Raw genomic sequence first — 11,640 nt, forward strand, 5'->3', positions numbered from 1 at the left:
CCCGCTTAGGCCCATAAGGCCTATTAGTTTATTTTTTATTTTTTATTTTTTATTTAAAGTAGGTGAGACCCCCAGCCCGCGTGAGCCCCGTTTCGCCTAGCCCACTAAGGCCCATGTTTCCTTTTATTTATTTATTTTTTATTTATTTTATCGCAAATTGGAATTGTCGTTCGAGAATTAGGGTTTGAGAAAGACGATGGATTTAGGATTTGAGAATCATTGTCACGACTACTTACCACGAAAATTTGGCTTAAATGTTCAATTTTTTTTAACAGGATTGGTGATCTGGAAACAAATCATTTCGTACTTGTTCATGGAGGTGGGATTGGTGCTGGTATAAAACAATGACACTCCTACAAGAAAAGGTTGATGCGGTGGAGTTAACTGGTTCTGGAATCCTCTCATTCGATCCAAACAGCATTACCAGTCTTGCACAATACTGAAATCCTTGAAAATCTAAAGGAGGGCAAAAAGGGTTGAGCTCTTTCACTCGTTCTTCGTGATGTAATAACATAGCTTCCTAGTCGTCTAAGCTTCATTACAATGATAAAATGCAGGTCATTTTGGTTGGACATGATTTTGGTCGTACGTGTATCTCATACGCAATGGAGTTGTTTCCATCTAAAACTGCAAGGGCCAACTTTGTATCTGCGGCAATGTTAAGTTGTTAACTAGTGGGCAGTTTACTATCAATCTGTTTGCTCAACAGGTATGTCACTTCGTCCTTCACTCCGCACGATACTATAGTAAGACTCATTGCTTTAATGTAGTATTTACCCAGATATCGCTTCCTCATGATGATGCAGACAAGCTCGAATGATCTGATGCGACAGGCTCAGGTAAATCGTACATTCTTCTAAATATTTTGTGTCGGAAATGCTATCTTACATATATGTGCTCTTTCATTTTGATGATAATTTTTCGGTTATTAACTCTTGATGATAGTTTGTTGATTTTAGTAATCTTTTTGCCTTCTTAATTTTGCTAAATTTATAGAGCAAGTTGACCAGAAAAGAGAGCAATAGTAGTCCTACCCCAGCTAGCCTGATTTGTTAGAACTTCATATCAATTATTGAATCATGGGAGAGATAGATCATAGATCTAACTTTCAAAGTTTAGTAGGTACATTGTTTGTTCTCCAAATTGTCCAATGTAGAGATAACCCCAATCACTCCCATAACAGCAATGATCACGAATCTTTTCTCTTTCAACACCCTTTCTAGATTACAAATATCATTTCCAATTTCTATTGTTGTTCCCATTTTTTCAACCTTAAGATCGACATATCGTTCCACCAAATATAATCGTTGAATATGAAAATGAAACCACACACTTTAAAATACATGCAAGAGAAATTTTAATGTTCATTTCAAAAGTTGAACAACGAAGAATACAAATCACACAATACTAATTCATAACTTTTGAATCAATCAAGCAATCAATATATATAATTGAGCTTTGCCACTACTGCTGAAAGTGGTGGAGATCATGCATTGTTTGTACTTTGCATTTAGCTTTATGTTGCATCAGTGCAGACTGCAGACTACTACAACCTCATTTGGTAAACTCATATGGATCTGGAACCCACCTTCGCTGTAGGCAACCTCCAGTTATGCATCCTTAATATGCGAAAAAGGACCATTTCTTTCTCAGTTTTTCTCTCTTCCTAGGCTGCTTGCTCACTTAGTTTTGCAAAAGTGAAACTAATGGCTCCACCTCAATTTCTTCCATTCATATTTCTCTTCAAACATTATCAGATGTCGTTTGAAATTCCGATAAAAATAAAAAAGATATCGACGGTTGAAATATCTCAATAAAGCCGAAGAAATTTCATTATTAAGCTCAATCTCACACAGAAAGCAGGAGCTGGCAGATGTGAAATTAATTAGTAGTTGCCTTCATGCATTATGTGTGAGACCACTGTTTCACTGACTTGTTGCTGTAGAAGAATTAGACGTAATAACAAGATCAAAATAATACAGATATAGAAGCCTTGTTCAGTTGTTCCTATCTCTTTAATGCTTCGTTTCTAATTATAAAAATCCACCCACATACTTCAAAAGACTCCGTTAATTCGTCATCGTGGGCACCATAGAAAGGTGCCTCTATAATGCAGCAGATGCTGTTTAATATTGTCAAAAAGATTTTGGTTCGTTTATGGTGATGCCGACTATACTGCTTCTTTTATATTGATCATGGCAAACGAGCCCCAGCATGGACACTGACCCTAGCTAGCTCCTTCTGTTTTAGCTAGGAATCTGTCATCAATCATTCAGTAAATCCCTAATTACAGGGTTTAAGTTGATTAGGTGCAATTAAACTGAACGATTGGTTTCTAGTATATTCACTCGCAACTCCCTGCTTAAATTTGCACTTAAAATGAGTAGAATGACGTGGATGTGAACCTCATGTTACTTCATCATTTTTGTGAGTGAAGAAAATAAAAACTTGATAGGCTTCATTATTGCATTTTCTAAAAAGTCTGTTTGTGAATAGCTTGAAAGATGACTCTACACCGGAAAGTATGTCACGAGGGGTGAGGAAGATGAAATTGTCTAGCTACCAAGTGTTTGAGGAATGCTGCCAACAAATAAAGACATTGACATGTAGACTACGCAAATACAACTAAGCAAGCATTGTAGAACTTCCTCTCAGCCAAAGAAGAAAATAAATCTTGGATCCGCAACTGCGATGATGGACACAAACCAGACCTGTGAAGCTGTGACCAAGTGTTTTCGTTCAATGATTACCTTTGGCTGCCTAGCTAACATGGGTTTTCTGATAAGCGAGACTGACATGTAGAAGAGGGAGGAACTAAAAAGGAGCCAAGGAAAGTGATAGTCACTAACAATAGCAAAAGGCAGAGTTGAGTTGCCAGGGATCAAATGGATGAACAGAAGCAGAACACTTAGGTCGCGCGAGGGTGAGAGAGATCAGATGAGCTGCACCTAAATAATTATTGGAGCATTTTAGGATGGGATGGGGTTTGGAAAAGCAATAAAGCAAGTGACATTGATGCTCAATGTGATGATCAGAGAGGCACATGCTAAACCAACATTGCCGCAGTCCTTTTTCTCTAGCTCTTGAGCTTTTTTGAGTTTGTTTTTCTTCCTTCCTTCCCCACAATCTCTGTGGTCCGATAGACCTCTCCTTATCTTATCACATTCAACCCTCCTTCTCCTTTTCTTCACTAGACTTCGTCACATCATTTTCTTCACTAAACTTTGTCACATCAGTTTTTTAGTCCCATTAACACTCTTAACCAACTTGAAGTGTCTCTATTGAGTCTATTCCCAGTTCCCACCTTCATAGATTCCATTCATTCCAAGGACATAAACACACCCCAACCCTAACTGAACAACCGAACTAATTCCCCAGCTCCTCTTTCCCTCCCAACAAGGCCCTAGAACCCTCTTAACGCGTGTGACGTGATAAGTGGTGATAGTGGAGTTAGGAATTTGTCGCCATAAATCTCATAATATTGTCCATAAGAAAACTTCACATGTACAAGAAATTTCATTAAACACTTTAATTTTATATTGAAGTAAACTTCAAATATCACGCGTTTAAAGTATTCAATAAGATGTCTCAGAACTTAAGTCGTATTTACGATGATTTTCGAAATCATTGTATTATTGGTTTTGAGTGGGGACATCAGCATGATGACGTGCCACACAAGTTTTTCTCCAACCTTCCTTCTATATATATATTTCCAATTAGCGTACACAACCAGACACACTCATATCTAACAGACCCTTCTAGCTAGCCAGTCTTCCCTTCTAGCTAGCTAGTCTTCCTTGAAACTGATATCGTATCCAGAATCCAACAATGCCATCTGTGCGCTCTAGCCCGTTCTATAACATGGAAAACTCAGCCCTCTTTTCTTTGATCCGGCATACTAGCACTAGTAGTACCAATTCCACATCCGAAAAGCGTTCCTCAAAGTCTTCAAAATCATCATCGGGAGGCCTCCTCAAGATGTTCAAACTCTTCCCCATGTTGACATCAGGCTGCAAAATGGTTGCTCTATTAGGCAGACCCCGAAAGCCTCTACTCAAAGATCATGCCACAACTGGTACAATTTTCGGTTACCGCAAAGGCAGAGTGAGCCTGGCAATACAAGAAGACCCTCATTGCATGCCGATCTTTGTGATAGAGCTGCCAATGCACAGCAATGTGTTCCACAAGGAAATGGCATCGGATATAGTCCGAATCGCGCTGGAGAGCGAGACCAAGACGCATAAGAAGAAGTTGATGGAGGAGTTTGTTTGGGCTGTGTATTGCAATGGGAGAAAAGTTGGGTATTCTATTAGGAGGCAGCAAATGTCAGAGGATGAGCTTCATGTTATGCAAACTTTGAGAGGGGTTTCAATGGGTGCCGGAGTACTTCCAAGTCCATCAGAGAAGGAATATGCAGCTGATGGAGAATTAACATACATAAGAGCAAGGTTTGATAGGGTGGTTGGATCAAAGGATTCTGAGTCTTTGTACATGATCAATCCTGATGGAGCAGCTGGCCCAGAATTGAGTATTTTCTTTGTAAGAGCTCAGTAATTAATATGTTATGTACCCACTTTTATAAATTGATCTAGATTTTGGTAATGTAAATTAAGGTTTTTAGATGAGTGATTTGAGATCTCCTAATGTTCAATGATTGGAAAACAGATTTGATCGAGTTACAAAAGTATAACTATTCTACTCAAAACTGTCTTCTCTAAATAGTGCAACGTTGTCTGATTGTGGTCAATAATTTAAGTAAATAGCTTACATAACAAAGGAGAGCTTTTTATTTTATTTTATTTTATTTTTATCAAAAGTTTATACGATTTAAATCAGAGCAAGCAGTACAAAGACGACGTACCCTTATAGGGTCGTCAGAAAACATCGTCTTGCAGAATTGCAAGTCCTATACTAGATAAAACATAAGCTTTGAAATCCTAAGTACACACACCTTATAGCGATTAAGCACAATTATTTTACAGGTGAAACTAGGTTTTAAAGAAAACTATCAAGACTCTGCGAAAAGCACTAGTTACATGGACCATAACTCATTCTAAATTAGGGGCCAAAGCCCAAATTCATCCGCTAGAGCCCAATCAGATGAAACCCTAGCTGATGCAGCTCAAGCCCAAACAAGCCCAACTCCTAGAGAAGTCTTGAGAGAAACCCTAGCAACCTTTATCTTTTCCCCACCGTCATCACCATCGGATAGCAGCGGCGCCGTCGGAACCAAATCCGGAATCAGAGCCAGAGCACCACCATCCTCCCCAACAGCGGAAATATGGTGAATACCTGGTGCATGGCCTCTTGCCGAGATCTGAGACGCAAAGATCTAAATTGAGGGTTCCCAACCGCCGCCAAACAAGCCACCTTCGAGCGCTCCAATCCTCTTCAACGTTCCCATTCCATCCCAAGCCACAATTCGATCGGCCTGTATTGATTCCTCCCTTGTATCAAACTCAAAAGCAAGAACAAAAAGAGAACAACCAAGACCTTTGTTTAGGAGATTCTGATGAACAAAGCCGCCATCACCACCACAAGTTGGACTTGACATCCATCACCGCCCATATAAGACATGATAGAGTCATCCATCACTGCCTTTGATTGGAGAAAAAGAGACTGAAGAAGAGATCTCCTTCCTCGTCAAAAGAGAATCACCGTTGTCGGTCAGTTTGGGAGTTTTGTCGACTACTGCCGCCGCCGAGTAAAACCCTAGCAAAGCTAGGGAGAGAGACATCTTCAATTTCAGGCACAAAGGAGAGCTCTAAACATTCTCAAGAAAGAGAAAAAAGAAAAAAAGAAAAAAAAAGGAGAGCGCTCTAAAACTTGCTTCTCCAATGTAGAACTTTGAGTTTAGCATATCATCTATTGTAAAGAAGATAAACATACGAAGATCATTATGGGTACCCCTTTGATATCTATATTTCTAATCATTTTGGGTACCCCTTTGATATCTTAATTCCAACAGATGCTCTCCCGAAAACCTCAAGTTTCAAATCAATCCGGTTTACTTCTTGCTAGGTTATCCTATTTGGATGTATTCAAATTGATGAAGCTCTTTACATTATTTAGATGTTCTTTTAGAGGGTGAGTGTAATATTCACGAGGTTTATGGTCCATGTCTCCTTCATTGTTACATCTTATCTCAACTTCTATAATGGGAAGCCTAAGTTTTGGTGTCAAAACTTTACTAAAAAATTGAACTTCCCAATTTACCCATGATATTGCAAAATGTTAAAGAACAAGAAAATATTAGACAAGGTTAAGAAAAAAAAAATATTAGATAAGGTTAAGAACGTAATATGATTTATCTATTGCATTTTGCATTTTGCATTTTTGTCCAACTAAATATCTATTTACAAAGTTGCCACACTACATCTCTATTTGATTTTTTTTTCTTTTTAGGAAAATCAATTTGACATGTGCAATGCACATGTTAAGAGGCTAGTTCAAGATAATATTGAGCGTCACTACTCTAACCTAAGGGCACGTTTACTAACTTGAAAACATGAATGAGAATATTATTATAAATCGGTATAAACAAAAATCGGTACGAGAATATTTTATTTCATTCTACTGTTTACTTAACACACAGAATTAAAACATGAATTAAACTAATTACGATTGATGTTGCTTACTTACTATATGGAATCAGAATTAAAATTAAAACTTGTTTGATTACTAAAATACCCTTATAAGAAAGGAAGCTGTAATGTTTGCAATTTTTTAAGGTTAGGTAATTTGGAAATATCATAATTATGTGATAATATTTTGGGGAGAAAAAATTGATTCTATAAGTTTGATTCTGATATTCATCTCCCTCCTAATAAGATAAGGGGTTCCATATTTTAGGTATCAAATTAGGGGGTTTATAAGAAATCAATTCCTGATAAGTAAATGAGACCCACACCTATTCCAATACCTTGACATATTAGTAAACGTTAGAATTTACTAATACCGGAATCAATTCCGTTACTCTTAATTTCATTACAGGTTAATAAACATGCCCCAACTCCTCAAGTACCTAAAGTGTACATTTTGCCTGTTTTCATAGTCCTCTTATACATTGGGCTGTGCATGTTCATCAAATTGCTAGCCCAACCCAAGTGACCAAAAATAGGTAACTACATGTCGCAGAGAACAAAACATTACCCATCATCTCAAGCTTTCCACTACAACGCAAGTCGTCGTCCTCCAGTTTCGCAGTTTCAGCCAAAATAGAGAAAACAATGGGGAAACAATTGGGGAGAATCCGTTTGCTTTGTCACGAAGAACTTGGCCTAATCCTCGCCCAGCTCACCGACCCAGGTGACAGAATAACCTTTTCCCAAGTCTGCAAGGAATGGTTTCAACTCGAGGCTCTACACCGATCATCACTCCGTCTTCTCCGACACCAATTCCTCCGCCAGGTACTCCCTAGATTCCCCAATTTACTCACATTCCAAACCTCCGAGCACATCACCGACCCTGACCTCGAATTTATAGCCCAAACATGTCCCCAACTCGAGACCATTGACCTTACCACGTCGGGTCATAAACCCTTCTGTCTCTTGGGGTTTGGTCTCGTGGAGCTGGCAAATAGATGTCCGAAACTATCTAAGGTCTTGCTTAAGAGAAGAAGGTCTATTACTGACCATGTAATTGTTTCGTTCATAAAGTTTGCCCCGAATTTGGTACATTTGGATTTGGGAGGTTGTTATAGCATATCTGATAGAGCCCTCAAAGCAATTGGGTGTTGTGGTTCACTTAGGTATTTGGATTTGGAGTCGTGTGGTTTTACGGATCGTGGGTTGGGTTTTCTTGCAAATGGCTCTTGTTCGAAAACGTTGAAGACATTGATACTAGCTTGGTGTAAGGGAATTACTGATGTTGGGGTGTCACGGTTGCAGAAAATGCAATGCTTGGAGCACCTGAGTTTGTGTAACAGTTCGCGGCACAAAATCACAGACATTGGGGGTTTGGAAATCTCGGCCATTAAGACACTTAGGACATTGAACTTGGCTGCGTTGGCTAAACTGTCTAACCGCACAGTTGCTGCATTGGCTGAGAATTGCCCCAATTTGGAGGTGCTTGATGTAAGTGAATGTAGGTTGCTAACTGGAGCTGGTATCCGTGCATTTAGGGGTCATGTGTGCTTGGAAACTATTGTTTTGCATCGTCTTCATCAAGTTCATGCGTCTGATTTGGAACACTTGGTGCTTGGATGTCCAGCATTGAAGAGTATATTTGTTCATGGTGAGGAGAGTTTAAGTGAGATATTGCCCCTGATGCAAGAGCGCACTCGAAGATTCGTGAGGATGGGTAGTGCTTTTCCAACCTATTCTTCAAAATAGAGGTAATGGTGGTGACTTGAGCTTGGCAAAGGTGCGCTGGAGTTTGTTTCTGTTACTTCTGTTCTCAACAACTAGTATGTTTTACGTTCAGCTAAAGAAGTTCATCATGATAAATATTTCAAAGACCTTTAAATGTTAGTACTACTGCTAGCCTCGAAATTTCAAAGACCATACAGTATCTGCATTTACATGTTTTTTCATATAAAGGTTTCAATTAGTTTTTGCTCTATATGTTTAAGCTCAACTAGTTTCAGTTAAAGGAGTTGCCTAAGATTTTTAGACACCGCAATTAGACCATGCCATGAGTTCTATCTGTTCGTAAGACTGAATGAAATCTTGCTTGCAAACTTAATTGCTAGAGTTCCCACATGCCTGATAACTGCACATTACCAGAAATGATTTGAGGACTTGAGTTTTCGTACATGAGCAATCCAGATGAACGGAACTAAGGCCGAAATATATTTCCATTCTGGAATTGCATTTGAATTGTTTTAAGCATTTAGGTTCTGGACTGCATTGTTCAAATCTTGTTTCACCTTGGTTCATTTTACTTGGCCAGAGTTCCATGATCACAATGCTTTAGAGTTTTAGAAAACTAAAAGCATCAGACATTAGTGTAAACTGTATTATGGAGAGTGAAAAAAGTCACAAGGGGTGAGAACATTGGATAGCAACTTGGCCTAAACCTGAACAAGTTTTGCACCCTTAGAAGATAGAAGATCGTTCTCAGAGGTCTCCAATAAGCAATGGCTGAGACTGGGGGAAGTGAACCGATGATTGATTCATCTTCTCCGAGCTGAATATCTTTGTCCAACTACTTACAAAATCTCCAAATTTAGTCACGTCCAAACATCATACATGTATATATGGAATCTCAAATTCGTTCGTCTCAAAATTGTTACAATCAATTGTTTGAAAGATTTCCATCCGTCTCCTTGAAATTTTCTTTTCCTTCTAAAATAAAAAGGAACACTAAAATATGGATCGGTGGAATTAAAGAAAAGAAAACGAAAACATTCCTCAAACCAAATTCATATTTGTTTTGATCAAGAGAGACTTTATCAATAGTGAAATGTTACATTGATTTTTGGAGCAAGCACTAAACTTCAAACGGTAAGTTCGTGCTGAGAGCTTTGGAGCGAAAAGAGATCCGACTCTGAATAAGACGCAAAACCTTACTAAAACGCTTCTTTACCAGACTGAACTATAAGTGTATGTTTATTTCATGGGACTAAATAAAACTGTGCTAAATAAGGAGCACCTTGTTACTGGGTTATTGGGTACTAAAATAAATGAGTTTACGTAACACATTGTTTTCATTTTTGCCTCAGATGGCATTGTGAGTACTCAAATAGGTCATCCTTAGATAACATCATCACTCTAAATCATAAACCAAGCAAACAACCTTTTAATCTCATGCAACACCAAACGTGAGTTAATATTAGTACAACTTAAGACATCTCACATAAATACATGACAGTCTTAAAAAATAAGGAGATCTAATGTAGTCTCAAGCACCAAATGTGCACTAAATGTATTACCTTCATGTCTCGCAAGACACAGACCGCATACTCAAAAAAACTAATTAAGCACTAGCCCAAACAATATTATGAACCACGGCGAACAAAACTATTTATTATACTTGAGAATTAATTGTTTTTGTGTTCTAGAATATTCACTTTGTGTATGCCTTGGTCTAATGCTAGTAAAACAAGGAATCATAATTTCATGTAGTGATATGTTATCAAGTTAAAAAAAGATTATGTGCATTCTATATACCAAAAATGTATCTTGTAATTCTATATATAAAGGGTTCCTATCAATAAATATCAATAAATAAGATGATGATTTGTCCGATCTATTTATTATCTCTCTTAATTTTAACATTTCTCCTACAACATTTTTGATATTTATTATACAAATAGTTTTGATTTCTTGAGAATTAATTGTTTTTGATATTTATTATATTGAAAAATAAAAAGTTTATTAGAAAAACCTGGTAAAAAAAAAACAAACAAGTGTACTACACGTGTCCCGACACCTGGAAGGAAACTACGTGTCCTATATAACTGTATTCCACACCGAAAGATGGAATAGCAAATCACTTATACATCCTTCAAAAAGATTTAAAACACAAATAAATCCACTTGTTTTGTTGTTAAACAAATAAGGACAATTTTTAACAATTAAGGACAATTTTTTCTCTACATGCCATGTGCCATGATTTAATTTACCAAACTAACCCTACACTAATTAAATATATTTTTAGAAGAGAAAAGTCTTTCCTTTTGAGATTTTTCAGTAAATAGAATACAGTAGTAAATTTTCAATAATTTAGTGTAGTAGCAGTTAATTTTAGTAGAAGTAGCAATACGTAGTAGCAGCAACATGAATCAACAACTTACAATAACAACACATGCAGTAACAGCACACATACAGTAGCAACACACATCCACAACAACATGCAGTGGCAGTACACGCAATAGCAGCACACAACCACAACACACACAGTAGCAGCACACAACAGCAACACACAACAGCACACGCAGTAGCAACACACAACAACACACGCAGTAGCAGCACACAACAACACACAGCAACAACACACGCAGTAGTAACGCACAACAACACGCAGTAGCAGCACACAACAACATGCAGTAGCAACACACAACAGCATGTAGTAGCAGCACACAACAACAACACACACAGTAGCAGCACACAACAACACACACCAACATCACACGCAGTAGCAACACACAACAGCAACACACACAGTAGCAGCACACAACAACACACACCAACATCACACGCAGTAGCAGCACGCAGCAGCAACACATAGCAGACACACAGGAGCAACACACGCAGTAGCAGCACAACAACACACGCAATAGCAGCACATAACAACACACAGTAGCAGCACACAACAACACACACAGTAGCAGCACACACCAACATCACACGCAGCAGCAACACGCAGCAACAACACGCAGTAGCAGCACATAGCAAAATACAGTAGCAGCACGAAGCATGAGCACAGATTAGCTACAAATGATCATTTTTTGCTGTCAAATTCAAAAGATATGGGTTTTAAATTCCAAATAATCTTTGAGCAAATCAAGTTGTAGAGATTGAAGAATAATCAAATCAGATCTGGTTGGATTCGGCGAAGCCTTAGTCAACAGTCATTCTTTCATTATTCTGCTCCTCCTCCCTTCCTCGCCTCCTAGCGATTTGGTCGGAGCGGTGACCGGTGAGAGGAAGAGGAAGAGGAAGAGGAAGAGGAAGAGGAAGAGGAGGAGGAGGAGGA

At 38.3% G+C, this 11,640-nt stretch overlaps 2 protein-coding genes across 2 annotated transcripts; both read left to right on the forward strand.

Moving 5' to 3' along the window:
- The first annotated feature begins 3,731 nt into the window (after positions 1-3,731).
- On the forward strand, positions 3,732-4,617 carry LOC101315015. Its single transcript, XM_004291092.1, has one exon. The coding sequence runs from the start codon at positions 3,829-3,831 to the stop codon at positions 4,552-4,554; it is 726 nt and encodes a 241-aa protein (XP_004291140.1). The 5' UTR covers positions 3,732-3,828; the 3' UTR covers positions 4,555-4,617.
- Positions 4,618-7,229: 2,612 nt separating this feature from the next.
- LOC101295395 (F-box/LRR-repeat protein 2-like) lies at positions 7,230-8,333 on the forward strand. The gene has a single exon (XM_004292780.1). It carries the CDS (start codon positions 7,230-7,232, stop codon positions 8,331-8,333), a length of 1,104 nt encoding a protein of 367 aa, XP_004292828.1.
- The last annotated feature ends 3,307 nt before the right edge of the window (positions 8,334-11,640 follow it).

Source organism: Fragaria vesca, linkage group LG2 (assembly GCF_000184155.1).
Source record: "Fragaria vesca subsp. vesca linkage group LG2, FraVesHawaii_1.0, whole genome shotgun sequence".
NCBI lineage: Eukaryota > Viridiplantae > Streptophyta > Magnoliopsida > Rosales > Rosaceae > Fragaria > Fragaria vesca.

Bases quoted from the DNA above. Each gene is read 5' to 3' on its own strand.
- LOC101295395 (XM_004292780.1), top strand. From the start codon at position 7,230: ATGGGGAAACAATTGGGGAGAATCCGTTTGCTTTGTCACGAAGAACTT.
- LOC101315015 (XM_004291092.1), top strand. From the start codon at position 3,829: ATGCCATCTGTGCGCTCTAGCCCGTTCTATAACATGGAAAACTCAGCC.